Source organism: Lytechinus variegatus, chromosome 16, assembly GCF_018143015.1.
Source record: "Lytechinus variegatus isolate NC3 chromosome 16, Lvar_3.0, whole genome shotgun sequence".
NCBI classification, from domain to species: Eukaryota; Metazoa; Echinodermata; class Echinoidea; order Temnopleuroida; family Toxopneustidae; genus Lytechinus; species Lytechinus variegatus.
The window spans coordinates 7,344,727-7,369,623 of NC_054755.1; the positions used below are offsets into that span (position 1 = coordinate 7,344,727).

The 24,897-nt window shown below is 38.0% G+C and overlaps 2 protein-coding genes across 4 annotated transcripts in view; both read left to right on the forward strand.

Moving 5' to 3' along the window:
• Positions 1-2,089, forward strand: part of LOC121429550 (nuclear fragile X mental retardation-interacting protein 1-like) — a 40,066-nt gene extending 37,977 nt beyond the window's left edge. For all 3 annotated transcript variants that reach the window (XM_041626622.1, XM_041626624.1, XM_041626623.1), the window contains exon 9: positions 203-2,089. In XM_041626622.1, the coding sequence (XP_041482556.1) occupies positions 203-298 (96 nt within the window). In that variant the 3' untranslated portion in view covers positions 299-2,089. The remainder of the gene's footprint in view (positions 1-202) is intronic.
• A 6,410-nt stretch (positions 2,090-8,499) lies between these two features.
• LOC121430368 (cytochrome P450 2C16-like) lies at positions 8,500-21,979 on the forward strand. The gene is made up of 6 exons (XM_041627655.1): positions 8,500-8,762; positions 15,855-16,014; positions 17,497-17,697; positions 18,153-18,865; positions 19,412-19,652; positions 20,519-21,979. Exons 1-6 carry the CDS (start codon positions 8,559-8,561, stop codon positions 20,713-20,715), a joined length of 1,716 nt encoding a protein of 571 aa, XP_041483589.1. The 5' UTR covers positions 8,500-8,558; the 3' UTR covers positions 20,716-21,979.
• Positions 21,980-24,897: the final 2,918 nt, after the last annotated feature.

The following is a 24,897-nucleotide window of genomic DNA, read 5'->3' on the forward strand; positions in this document are numbered from 1 at the left end:
TGAACTTGCCTTTTTATATGTACGTATGAACGCGATCTCTGATCCCTTCTTCGCAGTGTTCAACCTGGCTCGCGGATTCAACATGCGAGCCGAGTCAATGTGTAAACACGGTATGTGTAAGACAGGGCTTTGATAGGTATGATCTTGTATCTTCAATAACCATCCCCGTTTTCTTTCTGTCATTTCCATTATACATGTACAGCTATTAGCACCTGATATCCGGAGAGAGCGAAATATCATCCTGCAATGTGTGAGACATGTTGTCAAGAAGAACTTCTTTCAGGGCTCAAAGACCTGACCCCAACGTTTTCCCTATGGTCAGGTACCGATGATTTATACCTGGACCTGTATTTAAAGGAGAGAAAGAAACCTTTTCTCCAATGTGTGAGACATGTTGCCAAGAAAAACTTCTTCTAGGGATCCAAGACCTATTCCCAAAGTTGTCTCTATAGTTCGGTTCTGATCAAGATAACCATGACCTGTCAGGAGAAAAGGAAACATTATTATTCTCCAATGTGGAAGACGTGTCGTCAAGAAGAACTTTTCCAGGGGACCAAGACCTGATCCCAAAGTTTTTCTCTATAGTTCAGCACCAGCCAACCTTATCTGGACCTGTAATGTGTAAGAAGAGAAAGAAAGAAAATTTTTCATATGTGTAACACTTGTCGTCAAAAAAAACTTCTTTCAGGGATCCTAAATCCTAAATTTGACTCCAAAGTTCTGTAACTATCCACTCTTATTAGACTTGTAACCTTATGAAACAGCATTTCTTCAGCACATTGTACAAACAATTGGCTTCAGGATTTTAAATAGATCTTGTACTTAGGCCTTGGGAATTAAAGAATTCAGTAGTCGACACGTGTTGTAAAAAAAACTCTTTAGCATTTTGTCGCGGCAATGTTCTGACAAGTCTTGCCTCACAAATTCTTACTGTGATTTCACGTTTGTATCTTTTGTGGAACATTGTAATCAGACCTTTTTTTTTTACTAGAGCCCTGTACAAGAGAACAGTTCATTAAACATGCTTCTTCCGATACCAGATATTTTTTTTCATGAAGCTTTGCAGCACTTCATTTTACATACCAGCCAGATAAACCAGAAGTTCTCTAGCACTCTTTTGGGGAACTGTTCTGCAAATCTACAAGATAATACAATATCAAACCAGCACCCTAATTGGCTGGTTTCAAGTTCTGTGTTGGTGTTTGCAGGAATGCCAAGTTTATCTTTATATGCAAACATTGATGAACCCAAACCACCATGTTCATCCTTCGCCAACAGCTCGCGCTCTAGTTTCTCTAAAGATATACAATGTACTTTGGCATGTGATGACAAAAAATTGTTCATAACAATTTCTTTGTAGGAAGAGTTCAGTTTTGAGTCACTGTTTGATGTTTCACTTTATAAGTACATGTGGCTCATTAATCAAGTATCATAACAGTTGTTTCCATTGTACATGTACGCTTTAGAATGCTAATTATATTTTGACACAGTTACATTTATCTTCAAATGCTCATGTTTACCCAGGTTTCCAAAGGGTATTTACATAGGGATAGTAAGGTCTTTATAAGGAGAAAAAAAATCAATATTTTTTGCTGGTATAAATTTTTAAGAAGTGAAAATATACATTGTGTAAAACATAAGTCTCGTACATACTTCTTAGAAGTACTTTTTATAGTGGAAGACAGGCTGGGTGTATCATAAAGCTGTTCATAATTTATACCCTCTGTCTCATTAGCTCTATGGCAGCCATACGGTAAGTCAAAAACAGCTGTTCTATACATTTTTATCACACCACCTATATGTAGGTGCTACAAAAATGTTAAAACGGCCGTTTTCGACTTGCCGTACAGTCGCCGTAGAGCAATTGTGACCGAGGTATCGCAAATAACTTAACGCACGACTGGTGACCTTTTCTTGCGCTAAATGATATCTTTATGATTGACTTAGTATCTAAGAACATGTTCCAGTCGTGTGAACAACAGCTCTATGAAACACCCACAGGCTGAGTTATCATTATTAATTCAATTGTTTGTATATTTTGCCAACAAGGTCAATGTCTAATAATGCTGTTAAAAATTATAGGACAAGTCCACCCCAATGAAAAGTTGCTTAGAATAAAAAGAGAAAAATCCAACAAGCGTAACTGAAAATTTCATTAAACTCGCATTTAAAATAAGAAAGTTATGACATTTCAAAGTTTTACGTAATTTCACAAAACAGTTATATGCATATCCTTGTCAGTATGCAAATGAGGAGACTGATTATATCATCTACTCACTATTTCTTTTGTAGTTTATTACATGTATATTAAATATGAAATATTTTAATTTCCTCCTCATTGTCGAGTGAAACAAAGATAAATTCCTCCCTGAACATATGGAATTAGCATTATTTTAATGATGTATGGTTCAGTCAAGTTGACCCTTGTCATATATGTAAAAAATGAAATTTAGTATAATTCAAACAAAAAATGAAAGAAATAGTGAGCGAGGGACATTATCAACTGTCTCATGTGCATGTCACTAAGTTGTGCATAATTTTTTTGTGAAAGATTAGCGAAACTTTAAAGTGTCATAACTTTCTTATTTTACATCCGATTTTCAGCATTACGCTAATTTGATTTTTCTCTATTTATTCAAATCAATGTTTTTTTCTAGGGTGGACTTGACCTTTAAAAGGTGATCATACTTAATTCATAAAATGTTGTGTGTGAGAGGAAAAAAAATAAGGCCTAATAAACATTTCTACATTCCTATGCTTGTTAACATAAATAATATTACCTGAATTGTTCAGATTACAAACTTGAGCTATTGGGGTAAAAAGATTGGGCATCTATGATCTGCATGTAAGAGAATGTTTCAGTCATGATTAAAGTCAATCATAACTTATATTTGTTATAAAAAGCTTTATGAAACACCACAGCTCTGTATTCTTGAAAAGAAAACTTAACATATCAATTATCTTGACTTCTTTATTTAGGAAAAATTAATTTGACAGATTTCATGTCCACGCAGATATTCAATTGGTTCCATTGAGTATCCGGTGTTTTAATGTGCCTAATGTAAAAATTGTTATTATTGATTGTTACTATTATTCATTGATTTCAGAATTGTATACTATATATCTTGAAACAGTTTGAGTAATTGAAAATGAAATAGAATTTGCTTCGGATCACTTTTAGAATGAGATCAATATTCTTTACAATCTTGTGAATTGTGTACTTTAAACATATATTTCAGGTGCTATCTAGCATTAGTTACATACATGCATCATGCCATATTGTACTACATTTTTAAAGAAGTAAATGAAGCAAAAATCTGATTCATTAATGTGTCAGGTGTGTTGGTTTTATGTATTTATTTCTTTTTTAAGGTATGCCGTATGGGCACTACTATTCAACCCGGCATAATTCAAAGATTTGGACAAATTCTCCCAAATATTTAGAAATATGGAATTTATCTTAATTTCATACCTTTGTTATTTCCAGGGTCATCTGTTGTCGGTATTTTCTTTATCAATCTGTGGACTGTATGCGCGGAGGATCAAATTATGCAGCGATGATGTTTTGCACTGAATTGCGTTAGTGATGATAGATAGTGAATCTCAAAATGGTTTAGATTGCTAAACTAGATCTATATCTATGTAAGTCTCTGGCTTTGACTAATTCCCTGTTTGGTCTCATCTCAAATGGTCTAGTCCATAGTCTTGTCGCTAGGTTGAATACTAGTGCCAAAAACCATTGCCATTCGATCGCCCGCGCACACAGTCGACACGTTGAAGAAAAAAATAACGTAATTAGAATAATCAGCAATAGTCTGATATTAAGGTAAATTCCATATTTCTATATATTTGAGGAAACTGCGAACGGGGTGAATACTAGTGCCCTTACGGTAGCGAAGTTGTAGAGAAAGAGGCGGACAAGACAGTTGAGGATAGGGAAGTGAATTCTGGTGACCCGGCTTCGATTCCCACTTAGTGCCCTTTGGTAAGGCATTTTTCCTCATTATCAGGACCCTCAGAGAGAACCATAAGCCGTTGGTCCTCTGGTCGCTTGCTTTCAAGCATTCATGCTTTCTTCGAAGTCAGGTAAAAAAAACAACACCATTACATTACACCAAGTAATAGGAAGAGAAGGGAGGGTCAGAAAAAGATTACATGTTATCAAAAGCTGCAATGCTGATACCGATCAAGTGGGTCCGGTTTCATAAAGGCTCATGTAATAACAAATGCCATTACAAATTCACCATCGGCCAATCAGAATGAAGGATTTTAGTAGCTTTACCTGTTATATTGTAAATTGATTATCATAACAAGTTTTATGAAATGGGCCACAGAGCAACTACTGGACTTTTTAACTCGTCCAATTTGTGTTTGAATGCGACCCTTGTCGGATTATGACATCATCATTGACATCTGGGGCCTGTCTTAGAAAGAGTTGCGATTGATCCAATCAACCGCAACTATGGGCGGCCAGTAACGTCAATATATAAAATGCTTGTTCAAAAAGTTCTAGAAATGAATGTACATCCATAAATTTATTGATTTCTTGTCAATTTGGTGTGTTTTCCTTTATTTACAATGGACATTTTGCTAATTTCCTTTAGAAAAAATTAGAACACTGATGGATTTCCATAGAGTTACGATTGATTTGATCAGACGGGGCACTGGGTTCACTCATTGCAGTCACGCCTACTATGGCGCAAAACAATATTACATCAAAGCGAACGGAATACCTCCTAATCATCCAAGTGTTAACACATACCACATAAAAATTATTTAGAACATACCGCCCTTTCACAAGGTAAAAAAACCTGTAATTTGAATGATGATTCCAGTGAAAAATAAGGCTAATGACGAATATTTAGCACGTGTGAAACCAAACTAGAACATGATTAGAATCACAAACGCTAATCACAGTCAAGATTACAATAGCGATCATTATAATGATGATTCGAGATTCACGTGTGAAAAGGGTCACAGTCAACTTACACTCTCAGGCTATGTGTAGTAATTAGGTGTTCATGACATTTTTCTCCTTAAATTGGTGAATTTTGAGGTGCTTAAAGGTCAAGTCCACCTCAGAAAAATGTTGATTTGAATCAATAGAGAAAAATCAGACAAGCACAATGCTGAAAATTTCATCAGAATCGGATGTAAAATAAGAAAGTTATGACATTTTGAAGTTTCGCTTATTTTTAACAAAATAGTTATATGAATGAGCCAGTTACATCCAAATGAGAGAGTCGATGATGTCACCCACTGTTTCTTTTGTTTTTGTATTGTTTGAATTATACAATATTTCAAATTTTACAAATTCGACTATTAGGACCTCCTTGTCTGAAGCACAAAATGTTAAACTAATGGAATTCCACGTGTTCAGGGAGGAATGAAACTTCATTTCACATGACAATGACGAGAAAATCAAAATATTTCATATTTCAAACAATAAAAAACAAAATAAATAGTGAGTGAGTGAGTGACATCATCGACTCTCTCATTTGGATGTAACTGGCTCGTTCATATAACTGTTTTGTGAAATGAAGCGAAACTTTTAACGTCATAACTTTCTTATTTTACATCCGATTTTGATGAAATTTTCAGTGTTGTGCTTGTTGAATTTTTCTCTTTTTATTCAAATCAAGTATTTGTTGGGGTGGACTTGTCCTTTAAATTTTTTTTTAACTCACATGGTAGTATGGTGGCTCTTCAGAAGAAGCTATCCTATCCATGGACTGATCTTGCAGACACTCGGATTTATTATTACTTTTTTTTTTTTTTTTTTTTTATTTATTTATTATTATTATTATTATTATTTTTTTTTTTTGGGGGGCTAGGTGGGATATACAATTGAGGCCAAAAATTTACATACACCCATATGTTCAGTGAAATTTATCCGCTTGCCAGACATCGTAAAATTTACTATATCTTCAGAAATATAAATACTACCATGACGAATTTTGGTATCATATAATGAAAGAGCGTATAAGCCCGATTGGGATGCCATTGGCATTGACGTTTATTCAGGTGGAATTTTATTTGAAGAAAAAAGTAATATTCATGCCAAATGTATTCTATTGTTTATTATTTTTTCAAACATTGTTTCATAGAAATGTATAAAAGTTACATATATGATATATATTACATTTTCTATCATAATATGTCACCACTGAACAAAAAAGTGTAATCTGAAATGTATGTGTTTAGTAGTAACCAGCACAAATATAAAATTATTTTGTCCAATTTTTATTTTTAATTTGTCTCAAATATGAAGATTTTCGGGGGATGAATGACACTTAAATATTTTCAGCTCCTGGTGACAAAGCAATGTGATGAAGGAGCATGCTCATTTGTTTGATGTCAAATTCGTCCTGATAGCACAAATATTTTATAATCATTTATATCATCTAAAAAAAATCACCCCTCAACTTTTCAAGGCAGAAACAATATTTAAAAAAATAATGATCAATACTTCTGATCATGTTGACAAAGCCGTCAAATTACTTAAAATTTGCCTTATTCTGCCCATTCTGAACTTTTTTTTCTTCTAACATTTCGCTATGAAATTGAAATTTTCTCTTTAAAAAGAGATTCGAAGTAAATAGATTCTGAAACTGTATACGTGACTACTTGCATGTTTGGTTTCTTAGTTTTCTTGGCAATAATAATGTATTTGTATTGTTCATTTATTTCTCTCCTCAATCTCTGTCCGTCTCTCTCTCCCTCTTTACCTCTCTCTAATATCTAAGAAAGCTTACGACGGAACGACATTCTTTACCAGAGTAGGGGACGTGACAGGAATTTAACTTCATTATTTTCATTCTGTACTTGTTTTTGACACGTTTTTTAGCACATGATCTTGATCACGATCTCTTTGCGCTGTCTATCTGTTGTACATGTTTTTTGTCTGCCATGCATTTTTTTACGTTTTGTGTTATATCTGCGAGCGCGTCGTGGTCGAGTGGCCATGTGACTCGTATTTTAAAAAGAGGGTTGTGTTGGGTCGTGTGTTCGAATTTCCTAGCCCTTGTGCGTTTTCCTTCAGCAATAAATCCATCCATATTGCGCTGCACTCGACCCAGGTGATGTGAATGGGTACCCGTGGTAGAATTGCTTTCTTGAATGCACTGGGATAGTAATGCTTGCGCTTCGGATCCTCTGGCAAAGAGCGCCACCTATTATTTATTTAATAATATAAGCCCCCCATGACTTGATTCTGTTATTTGCATTGCTTAAACTGACATAGGCCCTATTAATAAGAACGATATATTTGAGTAAACACGCGTACGGCGTATTATCATTGTGGGCTATATCACTTTTATATTTAGCCCGATTAAAGTACACTTATAAAATTATCTCTCAATGACCGCCCATCCCCAACTACGTGACTTGCAAAAACTGTAATGATATCAGTGGTGTACCGTGTGTCACGGCATTGGATGGGGGCACCAGTAAACAAATTTGAGTCACTTAGTGGGCGCGCGAAGCGCGCTCAATTGCCAGAAATACTGACCTAATATAAATATTTTAATGACTGTGCCATTAAAATGATATGTATCTCACTGATAACGCGAGCGCGAAGCACAAGCTGAAAATTCTTGATATTCAGACATAATAAATATAATAAGCAATTTTTTGTAATCATGCTACGTACCTGTCTCACTAAACAAACAATGCGAGCGCAAAGTGCGAGCTGAATTTTTTGTATAATTGCCTAGTGGCCCCCCAAACAGGGACTTTATGTCTATTTTTTTTAGGAATTCATGAAGAGCATACATATCTCACCATAGTCATCTAATGGGAGTGCCAACGCGAGCTGGAAATTGTTGATATTCAGACCTGAAGAGAGGCACGTGCCCCCCCCCCCCCCGGTAGTCTGGGCGACCCTGTGCAAGCCTGTCGCCAGAAGGATTTTGAAAAGCAAGAAAAAAATAAGGGAGGAAAAGGGGAAAAAGGGAAGAATGGTCGAACACCTAAATTGAAAACCGCGGCTGTGGGGGCCTCCTGTGTAATTATTTCTGCTCTCAAAAGTCTTCTTAACCCAACTTGTCCAGTTGGTGATTTTTTTTTTAAAGTTTGAATCAAACCCCTCCCGGTGGGCACAGACGTATATTGCCATAGATTTTCCCTTTATTTTCCAATCATTGACAAGTAGACATTCTTTTTTTTCCAATATGAAACCGTCACAGATTTTGCATATAATCGAACAACAGAGAACATAGAGATGCAATCATCTCGTGTAATTCATCAATGATGTAGGTAACGAACTTTGTGAACGAGTAAAATTATAATATAAAGACCTTCCCTGTTTTGAGGAATCGGGGGCGTGTTGTATGAATATGCATACCAAAAGATGGGCGCGGCAAGGGACTGTAATCCTCATGAATATTCAGTGGCTGCTATTCCGATTGTGTCATCGAACATCCATTGATTGCCGCGAGTAAGAGCCACAGGGAGTCAAACGAAAAAAAGGTCAATTGAACCCCTTCCCTCATTATCTTTAACTATTACGTAGAGACCTTCCTTGCGCCAATCATCTTAATAATCTTTCATTCTTGTAAATGTTTTGCTGCCTGCACCAAAGACAAATACAACCAAGCGTATATTCTGGCGGTGTTTATAAGCATCTAACGAAATGGATTTTCAGAATTTGTCTACGAGGAGACTGTGTTGGCCAGGACGCCGGATGCTCGGCCCTTCGATTGATGTTGGAAACTCGTTGTCGCCCGATTACAACTCGACTTGACAGAGCAATGGAGCCCGAGGTAGGATGTTGATCAACTTGGATATTCAGGCCCCGTCTTACAAAGAGTTACGATTGATCCGATCAACCACAACTATGGAAAGCCAGCAACATCAACATCTAAAACACATGTTTGCTCAAAATATTTTCTAGATATGATGTATATTTTATACATTCACTGTTTTCTTGACAATTCAGTAGGCTTCTCTCTGTTTTCGAAGGACATTGTGCAAATTACCTGAAGAAACAATTATGACATTGATGGATTTCCATATACTTGAGGTTGATCGGATCAATCGGAACTCTTTGTAAGACTGGGCCCAGGAGTGCATTTTATTTCATTTTCTTATTTGAGAAAAGAAATATTGTGCTGAAATCCTTATCATCTGCTAGCTATAGGCTAGTATGGGTGTATGCATGATTTTCCCCCATTTTTCATCGGATGGTAAAAATTAATACAATTTAGAAGATAATTAGCCTCTGTAAGCGATCGAGGGAGCAAAGCGGCCGAGCTGATCGCATAGATTCATAACAACAACCAATCTAGACTAGTTTGCTCCGTAAACATGGTGAAACGAAAGTATCAGTTGTTATATTTCAGTTGAAATTTGTTTATCCCGTGCGAATTGATATCTGTTTTTCCACTAGACTTAGTTCATTCGTTATGTGATTGTTTAATACATTAAGTCTCACAATTAAAAAAAGATACCCACAACATTTTATCTGAAAAAAATTAAAGCTAAAGCCGGGGTAATGATATCCAAGTCCCTTAGAAGCCCTTATAGATTTTGATTTAATTTATTGTTTTCTTCTGCATTCATAACATTCGTATACATGTATAGGATACATTCTTAGTTACACAAATATAAGATATTGGTAATTGATTTTTGGCATGAATCACGAAGAAAAAATAAATAAAAAAATCATTCTAAACAAAGATGATCTACTACTTTAAAAAAAAAAGAAATGTTAAATCAATATTTGAAAGGTTGGAGGAGTGACAACATTTTCTAAATGTTGCATTTACCACTTTAAATGGTTCTACCCAACACTTCAAATGTTGGATTCAGCTTTAAACAAGGTTGGATGTAACATTTGGAAAAGGTTGTCACTCCTCCAACCTTTCAAATGTTGATTTAACATTCGAATTTTTAGAGTGTACCAAAAAAAGTTTTCGTAGTGAATGTAGCATTCGCTATACAAAAACTGTTTATTATTATGATTATTATTATTGTTACTATTATTATTATTATTATTATTAAGTTGAAGTTGAATATTTGCGATAGATTGAAGATAAGTTTTCTTCACTAGAGAGTGAAATTTGCAAACAGATTTATCAAACGACTTTGTCAAACGAGTAATGAAATACCATGGGCTGTGGAACGGTTTTGAAAGTGTGGGGGGGGGGGCTGACCATGCAAAAAAATCAAAATCGGATGGTCAGATTGTACACGGTGTTGGATATAAAAAGTGGGGATAAAGTTTCGCTGCGAATAATGAAAGTTGCTTTTGACTGAGTTTTAAGCATCTATCCTCCCCCTCCTTCTTATGTAGCCTAACATACTGAACATTTGGGATGATTTGGTACATTCATTCGAATTAACGATCCCTAAAACGTCTTCAAATCTTTCAAGGGATGTATATCTAGAGACGTTTTTACTTTGAAAACTGTTATGTTGGCATCTACCTAATTAAATTGCATGTGTGATTTGACAAAATTTAGAGTAATCTCGGTATTTTAAAAAAAAAGTCAAATGATATCTGACCAAAATACGTCTCATTCCCGCGAGTTCCTAATTTCTAGGAATATTGAACGACTCTTAAAATATAGTTTTGAAATGATGTTGCGCTTACTTTGTTCACACTCCGGAATATGTTTCTTTATCATGTCAAAGTATATATGCAAATGTAGCTTTTAATACAGTGATTGAAATGCATGCATATTGCCTGGCTAGCTTTGTATTCCGAACTCTGGGTTTGATTTCTACCTTAAAGTCGATAAATCTCAAATTATATGCACTCGTATTTTTTTTAGATTGGAGTTTAAAAACTATATTAAGGTTGGAACTTTTAAATCCAGCATTTAGTGAATCATTACAATGATACATATCTCACCAGTCGAAAAATGCGAGCGCAAAGCGCGAGCTGAAAATTTGTGATAATCCAACCTGAAAACTGGACATTGTACATGTTGTAAGCATTTTAGACCATTAACAGGATGAGTACCTTACTACACAATAATTACTGATGCGAGCGCGAAGCGCGATCCAACACGATTGTGACTTTGTAATTCAAATCGGTATTTCATTTGGAAAAAAAAAGACAATTTAATTTTGAAAAAAGGCATTTCCATTAGAAAAAGGGATTTTTTCCTTCTCGATTTTTTTTTGCCTTCTATGGGTTATGCAATGAACTAGGTGTTTTTTTGTATGTATACTTGACCCCCCCCCCCCCGTTAGAAATTACCAGTAAAAAAAACAGCAGCCAAATCCGAATTGTTTTAAAACCATCCGAGAACAAAGCCATCTTTGTTTCCTTCATTCTTGGGATGCGTTTTGGGTCATTTAAATCAATTTTGTGCAGTTTTATTATCTTTTACTTGCGTGTTCCGTTTTGTATCATTATTGAATTACCTGCTAATGTGCTTTTTTAAAGATATATTTTGCTACCTATGAAGAGAATAAGTCAGATAATCTATTGTTGGGCATTATGTTTATTGATTGAATAATATATCTATGTATTTATGAATTAATGAATGAATTAACGAATTAGTTCATTTTTTTATTGATAACGAATTACTTACATTTTAATTTTTCAACAATAAAATTACAAAGCATGGCGAATTATAAGGCAGCATGCTGAAATGAAACTTCCAGCTTGTTCAATTTAACATCATCTCAAGTCAAATATCTATACTATTTAGCTTGCCAGGGTAGTATATTTACACATGTTACGAGACGATTAAGTGTACGTTTAATTTGATATAGGGCCTTTTCACACGTTAATTTTGAATCATCATTGTAATTGTAATCGTGACTGTGATTAGCGTTCGTGATTCTAATCATATTCTAGTTTGATTTTCACACGTGCTAAATATTCGTCATTAGTCTTATTTTTCACTGGAATCACCATTCACATTATGATTTTTTTTACCGTGTGAAAGGGCGGATATTCACGTTAATATTGACTTTTTGAATCTATGTTTACTTTCTATCTTTGAAACAGTAAATATAGGGCCTTTTCACACGTGAATCTTGAATCATCATTGAAATGGTAATTGCTATTGTAATCGTGACTGTGATTAGCGTTCGTGATTCTAATCACGTTCTGGTTTGATTTCACACGTGCTAAATATTCGTCATTAGCCTTATTTTTCACTGGAATCATCATTCAAATTACAATTTTTTACCTTGTGAAAGGGCGGTATGTTCTAAATAATTTTTATGTGGTATGTGTTAACACTTGGATGATTAGGAGGTATTCCGTTCGCTTTGAGGTAAATTTTGTTTTGCGCCAAAGTAGGCGTGACTGCAATCATGGCAATTGGTGAATCCTGGCGAGCGTTTCATCAATATTTTCATCCGACAAGTCGTCAGATCTGACATCTTTCCATGATTTTGATTGGCTGAGAGGCACTGTTCCTATAGTAACTGTCGGATAAAATGGGACTTGTCGGATAAAACGTCCGACAAGTTCTTTTATGAAACGCCCCCGATATCAATGATGATGTCATAATCCGACAAGGGTCGCATTCAAACACAAATGGACGAGTTAAAAAAAGCGGATATTCACGTCAATACAAAGATATTGACTTTTGGAATCTGTGTTTACTTTCTATCCTTCAAACAGTAGAAATAGGGCCTTTTCACATGCGAATCTTGAATCATCATTGTAATGATGATTGTAATCGTGACTGTGATTAGTGTTCGTGATTATAATCACGTTCTAGTTTGGTTCCACATGTCATTAGCCTTATTTTTTTACTGGAATACAAACTTACGATTTTTTTTACCGTGTGAAAGGGCGGATAGATAAATTATTTAGATGTTGTTTCTTTCTTTTATTTTATAATCAACCAAAAGTTTGATGGGTTGACATATTTTGTGGCTGGTTATCAGCGGTGCAATGAGCGAAATAAAATTGAAGGGTTTATATGTATACATAGGCCTATATTCGTTTATTTAAGTATGTGAATGTATACATGTAGAACAGCTTTGGTAACTCTTTTAAAGAAATGGTGTAAGAGAATAGTGATATAGGTGTAGCTTAGATCAAAGTTCCCCTGAGCTACCCTCCCTTTGGAAACTTCGGTGAGGCCGAAAATGTCTCTGCCGGGAATCGAACCCGGGCCCAAGGCTTAGACCGCCGCGGCGGTGCCTTAACCACTAGTCCACAGAGACGGATTAGTTTCTGTAAATAGGGCGGGACCGAACCGATTAAACGATTAAGGGGTGTCCATTTCAAAATATTTTGCTTTTTTATATTGAAGTTTGATGTTTGGAAGTTAAAGGACAAGTCCACCCCAACAAAAACTTGATCTGAATAAAAAGAAAAAAAATCAACAAGCATAACACTGAAAATTTCATCAAATTCGGATGTAAAATAAGAAAGTTATGGCATTTTAAAGTTTCGCTTCATGTCACAAAAAACAGTTATATGCAGATCTCGGTCGGTATGCAAATGAGGAACTGATGACATCACTCAGACACTCACTCACTATTTCTTTGGCATTTTATTATATGAAATATGAAATATTTTTATTTTCTCGTCATTGTCATGTGAAATGAAGTTTCATTCCTCCCTGGAAACATAATAATTCCATTATTTTAACATTTAGTGCTTCAGGCAAGGAGGTCCTAATCGTCAAATTCGTAAAAATTGAAATATTGTATAATTCAAACAATAAAAAACAAAAGAAATAGTGAGTGAGTGACGTCATCGACTCTCTCATTTGGATGTAACTGGCTCGCTTATACCTATTTTGTTTAAAATAAGCGAAACTTTGAAATGTCATAACTTTCTTATTTTACATCCGATTTTGATGAAATTTTCAGCATTGTGCTTGTCTGATTTTACTCTATTGATTCAAACCAACATTTTTCAAAGGTGGACTTGACCTTTAATCAATGTATATTATATAAAACTATTATTTCAACATTTCATTTTTACAAAAGCCTTTTTTGTCCGTCATATCACTTTTCATTAACCATTAACTGATACTTCATTAAATCTTTTCCAGTATATCATCCCGCGCTTTCTTCATCTCTTTCTTCGGAAAACCTCCACACTCTCAAACACTTATTTTACTCATTCAGTTGATGCATATCAGAAAGCTATATACGATTATTGTATCCGGAAATTTCCTTTTTATTCCTAGCTTGAGAATTGGTTCGTACATACGGGATAGCATACTATATTCTTTTATATTTTCTCGGGGATTTAACTTTAGACATTTTGATAGACATGTAAAATTTCCCAAAATATATCAATATCAGAGTTCAAATTGATTCTTTTATGGATCAGGCGTTTAGGGATATCACCCTTCATTTTATCTGACTACGAATTCAAACTTTTGGATTCAAAATGTATAATCTTTACATTTTCAGAAAATGAATAGCGGCTTGAAACCAAGAGGTTAAGCATACACAACGCATTTGTATATTGCAAGTGGAGATCAATCCGAGGTTCAGAACAATTCATATACTGCGCCATCTATAGTTCAGGGCTGGGTTGCAAATCCACTCCGACTCCGTAGACATAGAAATACATACATGCACCAAGTCCGTTTGTGTTTAACATGCTTAAGGGGCTCTCAGCTATGGAAGCTTAAAAATGCCACCAAAATGTTCATATAATCATCTCGTCATGTCTGCATCCCTTATGAAAAGGGATAAGATGACGAGATCTCGGATCTCGTAATGTCTACATCCCGTGGGAGAGATGATCAGATGACAAGCTCTAGGATCTTGTCATATCTGCATCCCGTGTGAGAGATGATCAGATGACAAGGTCTTGGATCTCGCCATGTCTACATCTTATAAAAGAGAGGACCAGATGACAAGGTCTTGGATCTCGTCATGTCTACATCTTATAAAAGAGAGGACCAGATGGCAAAATCTTGGATCTCGTCATGTCTACATCTTATAAAAGAGAGGACCAGATGGTAAGATCTCGGATCTCGTCATGTCTACATCCTGTGGGAGATCGGATGATCAGCTGACAAGGTCTTGGATCTCGCCATGTCTACATCTTATAAAAGAGAGGACCAGATGACAAGGTCTTGGATCTCGTCATGTCTACATCTTATAAAAGAGAGGACCAGATGACAAGGTCTTGGATCTCGTCATGTCTACATCTTATAAAAGAGAGGACCAGATGACAAGATCTTGGATCTCGTCATGTCTACATCTTATAAAAGAGAGGACCAGATGACAAGATCTTGGATCTCGCCATGTCTACATCTTATAAAAGAGAGGACCAGATGACAAGGTCTTGGATCTCGTCATGTCTACATCTTATAAAAGAGAGGACCAGATGACAAGGTCTTGGATCTCGTCATGTCTACATCTTATAAAAGAGAGGACCAGATGGCAAAATCTTGGATCTCGTCATGTCTACTTCTTATAAAAAGAAGACCAGATGGCAAGATCTCGGATCTCGTCATGTCTACATCCTGTGGGAGATCGGATGATCAGATGGCAAGATTTTGGATCTCGTCATGTCTACATCTTACCCTTTTCCCTAAATTTAGACATGACGAGATGATTATATGAACATCTGTTGGCACTTTTAAGCTTCCTTACTCACCAGCCATCTTGCTCAGACTAAGTAAACGGTAAATGGTGACAAGGAATAAAAGATGATGTTAACCGTATAGATGAAGACGAAAGGCGAAAGGGCCCCTTGGATAACAATGACCTTTAACCTCTTTTAAAGATATCTTTTCTTCCTGGTGAAAAATAATTACCCTCCGACGAGACCCTCCAGGGAACGCCTTTGTTTGACAGAATCTTTACGTACCTTAGATGGTTTAAACTGAACAAAATCGGATATGATTCACTGTTCCATTTTTGTTAAACGTAGCTTCATATTCTTCCTATTATCTCATATCCAGGCATTCCTCGAAGATGTGAGTATTTACACCGTGTTCCTGGCTTTGCTGGTGCTCCCTTTAACATGGCTAGTTATCAAGCATCGCAGAACCAACAGCGAAGGGCCTACGTATACCCTACCTCCGGGCCCCCGACGGTGGCCACTACTCGGGAACATACCCGGTAAGCCATAATCGTAACTCCTACGACACTTTCTTTCCGGTGTTCGAATCGGGTCGGATTATTCCGTAAGGCTATTTATTTGCGGCTTGAGCAGCTCGTGGACATGGCGAAATGAGATGATCCTTGCGCCTACAGTGGTGAGGGTGTTGGTTCGAATCGCGAATCTGAGTATTCATGGGATGGGCAAAAATCTCATTTACAGATATTTTTTCTCTTTTCTGTTTAAAATTGAGACGAAACTTTGAAGTCCAGGGGAGCGTTTGATTAACATTTGTTGCCTGGAAAATTGTCTGAGGAGTGTTTTCTGAACCGACTTATCAGACGTTATATCCGAAAAGTTCTGCTTTATCCAACAGTTACCATAGTAACCGTGCTTCTCAGCCAATTAAGGAAAAATGTCTGATCGGACAAGAATGTGGATCTCATAACTTTCCTTGATTTTGATTGGCTGAGCACTGTTACTATGGTAAACTGTCGAATTGAGTAATTGTCGGTCGTTTTGTCTGACAGGTCCTTTCACGCTCCCAAGTACTCAGAGCCTGATTCAAAGACTTTAACTTGTTAATCTATCATGTCTCTGTTGTGGTAGGAAAAGGTCCTAGGCAAAAATTAAATGATACCCAGGGCGCGCTCCAAGAAAGGAATTGTCACCCTTGTAGAATATTTTATTCGACAATTACAATTTCTCAGCCTAAAAAAAAATCATGTCTGTCAAGTTATCAGACGCAGCATCATTTTTCTTATGAAACACTTTCCAGGCGATCCTGCGCATTTAATCGTTATTATGTTACACGAATTTGCTTCCAAGAAAGAGGTCGTATGACTGTATCTCCTTCGTATTTATAAGGACCCAAGAACAGAGAATTAATGCTAACAATATCTCAGTTTGAAAAAGAAACAAAGCCAACTTCCTGCAAATTTTAAAAATGAAATCGAATCAGGGAAATCGAATATAGTATTGACGAGCTGACAAGTTACCTCAATGTACAAACGTAGATATGGTTTAAGAAAGCCAGTCCTTGGTTTCAAGAGGCTGCACACTGACATAGAGTGCCGAAGCGATGACGCCAGTGGCCATGGTGCCACGGCGGCCTGGTTCTAAACAAATGTACCCGCCGAAAGAAAGCGTGTGTTTATCATAGAAAATGGCTGGTATCGGAAATTTGATCGCTTGCAACCTATTTTTCAGACGAGTCAAAGTCATTTGGAAATGTACAGACGATCGTCAGCTGCGACTCTGTTTAGAATTAGCCCGCCATGGCAACCGACGCCACACTTTGGTACTCTATTGCAACTATTCAAATAAAAGTGTGACTGGGGGACTAAGATCAAAGCAGTCATGGCGGTTCTGTTTGAAAACGCTTCATTGATCGCGGCTCCATCCACTTGTTCATATCATGCACAGTGCAAGCCCTTCTTTACAGAAATACAAAACTAGCAATCATTAATGGATTAAAATCTTTGGATCTCATATTCTTAAAGGCATGATGATGGCCGGTGATAGTTCTAAGTACATGAGCGATTTGGTGTCGCAGTACGGACCGATATTCACGCTCTACATGGGTCCAAGACCAGTGGTGGTCCTCAACAAGTACCACTCCATGAAGAAGCTCCTTCTGGATGGACACTTACTCAGCGACAGGGGAGCCCTTCCAGCGCTTGAGGATTACTTCAAAGGAAGAGGTACGTAGGCTTTCCACATACTCAAGGAGTGCGATATGATTCCCAATCAGGTAAAGCCTAAGCGCTTGAAAAAAAAAACAATCTACAGAAAGGGACATGTCTATCAGATACCACGAAAATAAGTGACCCCCCCTCTGATCATGTTGATGGGAAACGAAGTTTATAACCATGGCCATTCTCCTAAGCATTATCAGTGGAAATCATATATCCACAATAGGCATGATATGTCTACCACTAAACTACATTCGAATTTTCGTATACCCAGCTTTGTACCGAAATGTTTTTCCAATATGCATGTATGAGCGAATAGGGGACCAAAATTATACAGAAATTCATGAACACTGAATACTTATAGCTGGAAAATTTATATTTCTTCTTCAGTGAACTACTTTTATTATAATTATCCTCTTTCTATAAAAAAGAAATAATATCATCATTGTATTTATCATAACCAGGTGTCATAGGGTCCCACTACACCGCGTACTGGAAGAAAACCCGCAATTTCGTCATCCATTCGTTGCGGCACTTTGGTGTCGAACGACAGAGCTTTGAAGGTGTCATCGCGTCTGAGGCCGACAACCTTATCAAAGGCCTCCGAGAAAGAGGTACCCTCGACCCACTAATGAACCTCCAGTCGTGTACATGCAACGTCATTTGTGGCGTTGTTTTCGGGAAACAGTACACCCTCGACGATCCGCGGTTCGTTGACCTCCTCGATACCCTTTACATATCTCTGCGGGCCATCGAATACGCTGCGGTGAGCAGCCTCGTCCCAGGCCTGCACTACTTACCCGGATGCTCCTACCAAAAGTTCTACGGCCATATGGACAAGCTGATTCAGTTCTTCCGCGAGGAAATCGACGCCCGCGACCAGAAATCAGACCCCGATTACCCACGTGACCTCATTGACATGTACCTATCCGAAATTAACCGAACCACGCCTGAAGACCCGACGTATGGTCTCTTTAGTAAGACTAACCTGCAGTTTGTTGTGAATGATCTGTTCATGGCAGGCACGGAGACACTTGCTACTACCTTGTATTGGATGATTCTTCTCCTCGGTTCTCATCCTAGCATACAGGAAAAATTGCACAAAGAGATGGATGACGTAACGTATGAGTGCGATCACGTGACAATGGCCGATGGTGCATCAATGCCGTATACCAAGGTTGGTAATCGAATGTATTTGGTAGCTAGGTTAAGGTACAAAGCCCTCGATTTGACTTATAGGACGGTTATGCAGTTAAATCAGTCAAGATATTCCAATGTCCAAGTACTCGTAGAAGGACTCGCGGACTTCCTCAGAATCGCATATACCAGCATTATAGTCTGGTCCAGGTTTTAGGGGTATATCGGCGAATTCATTGAGGAGTGGGGGTGGATGTACTCAGGGAATTTTCTGACGAGAAACAACGGAAGTGTCACTCCAAGTTCGGCCCCCTAAATATGGCAAGCAAAATCACCCCATCTCCTAAAAAAGGTCGTATCTGCGTTCTCATTTACAAAATGGTCACAATAGGTAACAAACTTATACCACATTCCTACTCAACTGCGTGTAAATTTAGGTCAAGTAAGAGCTGCACCTTTTTGCCTGCGCAAATTGGGCCTGCGCCTGGTTGCTAATACCATGATATATCACCAGTATGACGCTGTGTCATCAAACTTTATAACTACGTCATTAAATAAATGAAGTCTCGCTCCATCTTATCCGTAGGCAACGATCGACGAATGTCTTCGCTATGCCAGTGTCGCCATCTCCTCGATGCGCTCAACGACATCCGCTGTGACGATCGACAACTACCACCTCGAAGTCGGGACATGGATCATGCTGAACTACGAATACTCTTCGTTTGACCCAGAATGTTGGCCAGAACCTAGGAAATTTAAGCCCGAGCGCTTCTTGGACGAGCATGGCCAATACTGCCCAGATGAGCATCTGATATCATTTAGTTTGGGTAGGTAAACCCGCTGCACACTCTATTCGGTCCGTTGCGATCCGCTCAGTTAAAAAATATTGTAAAAGCACGAGATATGTATATTTCTGAAGGTTTCCATGGCGAAGAAGAATAGTGTAGTAGGTTTGACGGTACACCATGTATCTTTCTCTCTCTAGAAATTGGGTGGTCCTTTTCAGGACCAACACTTGCCCAAAAGAGATTGGGGGTCCTTTTCAGGACCAACACTTGCCCAAGAAAGACACATGGTTTATCGTGAAACCTACCACACTATGAGATATGTACATTCCAACCTTTAATTGCATATTTTTCTCGCAACCAAGATAGAAGGGAGTTCTGTTGTCTCTTTCGTGTTCGACGCTATTTCAAACTGAACAACGCCATGAAAATATGCAGAAGACGTAAAAAAGTATCAATGCCGCCTCCTCAGTAAGGGTTTGGCTCATCGTGTTGAATCCATTGACGTTATCATGGTTCTTGGCCTTCATGGTTATTGGCCTTCTCTCGTCCGCAAAATGACTTTTCTTATACACGAATGAACAAGGTGGCGGCACCAGGTTTTTTCATATACACGTCGGTAGGCAAACGTGGTTAAAAGATCTTATAAAAGGTGACAAGATGGGACAACTTTTTGCCGCCTCTGACTATTCCGCTCAGAAGCGGGGTGCCGGTGGGTCGTATCTTCGACATCCCCTTAACATTGGTACCGCAAATGTATGAACGACTCATACACGTCCGTGGTCCACGGTTTCTGACATGAAGACATGACCTGAGTTTATCGGAAAATGCGTCGGTGTCCCCATTGAAAGGAGTGTGATGTTCAATAAATTTCTTTTTTTTTTCTTCTATTCCAAAACTGCAAACAGGTAAGCGCAACTGCATCGGGGAGAAGTTAGGACGCATGGAACTCTTCCTTTTCTTCGCGAATATCGTCAAGAACTTCGAGCTGGTCTTCCCGGATGACGCGCCCCATCCAAACCTCGAAGCAGTCCCAGGGGGTATGGTGAGGACTCCGCACAGGTATAGGGTCTCCTTCAAAGACAGAAAAGCATCAGGGACGTGAATCATTGAACGGAACCATGGCCATCGACAAGTTTGACCGATCAAGAAGGGTCCGTCGCAATGACAAGGACAATTGTGTACTTAAAAAAATAAGCCATGAATAAACTTCGGTAATTTGCAAAGCTGCTAGTTCAGTTACACATGACTTTATTTTAATTTGTAAATTATTGATATTTATAAGAGGAATACGATATATATATATTTTGGATACTGTGTATATTTATGTGTAAAAAATAAATATTTTATTTTCATATCTCTTATTTCTACCGCACTGAATACAAGTGACGAATTATTAGCTTGCAAGTAGACTGAAACTAGCTCCCCTGCGTCGGAACTTCTAAGTTTATATTCCCGATTAAACTTTTGTTCTCCATTTGCGATAAACCGATAAAAGGTGTTATTTTCTTGTTTTGCTTTTCATTTAAATTTAGATCCTTGCACATGAATGTATAATTGCATGAAGGTACCTGTCGTAGGATCAAAACGCTCTTTTTACTCTCGAAAACATGCAAATGCCTATTTTATGCCGTGTGTGTTAAAAATGATAGATTTTAATTTAGAAAAAAATCCGGTCGCTACATCCTCGAGTACATAAAATCCTTCTTTGATTAAAATATCACAATTTCAAACCACTTTGTTGGAAAAAAAAAATGTTCAAAGTCACCATCTGAAATACTCCCTCTCGCGTACTTTCAAGAATGCTGTTTAAAACCACCGCGCACCTTCATCATGTTCATGACCTTACGATTGGACTGCGACCTCATTTGGAATAAAACGTAGTAGAATACGATGTTATTATTGAGACATTAAGCGCGCCGTGTTTGTTGTTTGGATAATCGTTCCACGTGTAGCGCATCAAGCGACCCTGTCTCGGACCAGTCTCGGGCAGGATTGTGTTATCACCGAATCCAAAGCAGTCTCGGGGAGCCCAGAGAACGGTCTCGGAACACATCGCCAGGTGGTCCGAGATAGCTCAGAAGGGGTCTCGGGTAGGTTTGTGCGTTTACACCGGATTAGAAACCTGCCCGAGACTGGTCTCGAGGTGCCCCGAGACTACTTAGGAATTCCGGTGTAACAGAGGTTTTATACGACCATTCTTGCCCACTCAACCCCTTCCCGTTGGAAACGAGTCACCGCATGCGACTGTGTTTATGGTATACACGTAGCGTCTTAAAGTGAGTTGCTCACATCTTTTCAGGTGCAATCGATATAGATTTGTACTCAAACTCATTATGAAATAAATATATATATAGTTCTTCATTTAAGACCGATTTCGATTTCTTTTAGTGTAAACAATATGTGATGGAGAGACAAATAATGAGCTAGAAGGGTAGGGAAGAAAGGGCGGTGATGGTGGAGATGTTCAGAGGGAGTTGCTATTGTCCGACAAAAGAAATAATAATCATACTTATATAGCGCTTAAAACCTTATTAAAAGTCTGTAAGCGCTCTACAGTAATGCTGCCTAATTACCCTGGCTTGAGCAGTGAAACTGTCACGCTGCATTTCAAGGAATAAATTCCTACCAGGTACCCATTCACTTTACCTGGGTTGAGTGCAGCACAATGTTAATAAATTTCTTGCTGAAGGAAAGATGCCATGGCTAGGAATACAACCCAGGTCCCTTAGATTGACGAGAGTCAAAACTAGACCACCACACCCCTGTTGTTCGTGAGAGTTATAGTCCCACTTGCATTGCCATTTCGTCTCCTGCCAACCCGCCCCTGAGTCACCAAATGATCTACTTTCATGATACAAAGATAACTTTGGGAGATCCTGCTTTTGCCTGTGCAGCCCCAAAATTAGGGAATGGTTTGCCGTATGTAATGAGATCCTGTCCATCAGCAGAAACGTTCAAACTTAAACTAAAAACCTATCTGTTCAAATAATTCCCATACATTTCTTTACCCCGTTTTCTAAATTTGTTCTCAAGCATTTCACTAGCTCTTAATTGCAGCGAAGTAGAACATGATATAGGATATTTATATTGCGCACGTATCCACCTTGTTAGGTGCTCAAGGCGCTCCTTTATTACCCGGCTAAGCTAGGCGTTCATAGCGCACACAGCTCCTTAAGCATGTTAAGGAATTACTTCCTACCAGAAGAATATAAATATGGACATAGTTTCTGCGCTATATACTGTATCGGTATATTATTTATTACTATTAACTGTAATGCCAGTCCGTCCAACATTTGGTCCATTAACCATTTGGTCCAATCATCACTCCGTCTAATCACCATTTCCTCTATGACCATTTGGTCTCATAACCAGTTGGTCTAATATCCATTTCATTTTCATTCATTTTGCACAATATTTAACACTTAGTCCAATTAGACCAATTGGTATATGGAATAAATGGCTATTGGACCAACTGGTTTTTAGACTGAATGGCATTAGACTAAATGAAAGTAGACCATGTGGTGAGTGGACGATTTGATGGTAGACAAAATGATAGTAGACGAGTCGGCAATTGGACGAATTGGCATTAGAAGAATTGGAAACAAGCCCTTGCAGAGGTGAGAGGGGGTGGGACGACCTTCTCCCAAAGGCTGTTGTACTATAATCGATTTTATTTATTTCATTTTTTTTTTGGGGGGGTGCGATTACGCACTACTGGATAATGTTCAGGGCCCCGTTTTACAAACAGTTACAATTGATCCAATTAATCATAACTCTATGGAAATCCATCAGTGTCATAATTTTTTCTACAGGAAATTTGCACAATGTCCTTTATAAATAAAGAGAAGCACACTGAATTTTCAAGAAAACAATAAATGCATGAATATACATCATAATTAGAAAATATTTTGAATAAACATGCATAATAGATGTTGAAGTTGCTGGCCGTCCATAGTTGTGATTGATCGGATCAATCGTAAATCTTTGTAAGATGGGGCCGTGGCGTTAATTCACCTAATTCATAGATATTTCATTGAGCACAAGGAAGGATCACCCGTCGTGCGTAAAATCATGCAGAACTTGCGAACACGCCTGCCATGGCAAGGTGTTGTGGCCGAGGTGTAAGGCGCCCGACTACACCATAACAGTCCGGGGTTCGATTCTCTGCACGCCCTTGACCAAGTCGTTTTTATCTACATTGCTTATTCTTCTATCCAGTAAATGAAAATGCTTCATGAATTATTGATGCCAGTGTGCGCACGTTTTTTTTTAATATGGCCAAGTGGTCTAAGATTCCTGACTATACACACGAAAGCCCGGGGTTCGATCCCCTGTCATGGCACTTATTCCAGTGAGCAAGGCATTAAATCAACTGTGCTCTTTTTTCCTACATTGAAATAAATGAAAATGCTATATGCATTCTGGGTATTCTATGTGTGCATTTTAAAAATGATTATGTCGAGAGCAAATGGGGATTACCCCTTGTATTTTACTATGGAATTGGAAAAGAGAGAGAGTTCGTGCGCGCATGAGTGAGGGTGTGTGTGTGTGTGTGTGAGGGAGAGAGAGTGAGAGAAAGGGGGAATCAGCGGCTTTATGGGAAGAGGGGATTAGAAAGAAAAAGAAAAGGATGTGTAGACAGTTTAAAATCTATCTGGTAATGAAAAAAAGGCTTCAAAGCGTGACTTTCATCCATACTATTACATATTATTTAATCCTATCATGTAGGCCTTCTATTCTACCTTTGTACTGAACACAATACCCGACACAATTCTTTTCTTTCAGGCATTTGCACGCCCCTCGATTTCCAACGCCGCAGTTACACCTTCGAAACTGACGCTATATATCTAAGGAAACATTTACGTTAGTTTCAATCGTGCAATAATGATCGATATTACGTTAGTTCTGTTGGTGTTCAAAATACGGCGCCAGGGTATTTAAACCAATTCCAGTACGATGGTTGCCCGAGCTGCTGAAATGAGTGATAGATAGCATGGTCATTGTTCACAGACGCGTTGTCGAGGGAACACACCGCCACACACCCGCGCTCTCTCCTCATTGGAGAACCGGTGTACATGGAGGCGAGAAATCACATTTCCATCCTTAAAATGTCACAAAGCTCGTGATGATTACACCGTAAATATTTTTCTAATTTACCACTGTGGTGGATATCGATGAGGATTACTTTGTAATTGCTCGTGGAGTGACTGTCACCCTTAGCCGGGAGTGCGCCAAATAACCAATTGTTTGCCACCGGAAACTTAATACCGCTTGCGGGTTGAGC

Coding starts and splice junctions, on each gene's coding strand:
- LOC121430368 (XM_041627655.1), top strand. CDS start 8,559: ATGTTTTGCTGCCTGCACCAAAGACAAATACAACCAAGCGTATATTCT. Junction 16,015..17,496: donor ACTACTCGGGAACATACCCG/GTAAGCCATAAT, acceptor ATATTCTTAAAG/GCATGATGATGGCCGGTGAT. Junction 17,698..18,152: donor GGATTACTTCAAAGGAAGAG/GTACGTAGGCTT, acceptor TATCATAACCAG/GTGTCATAGGGTCCCACTAC.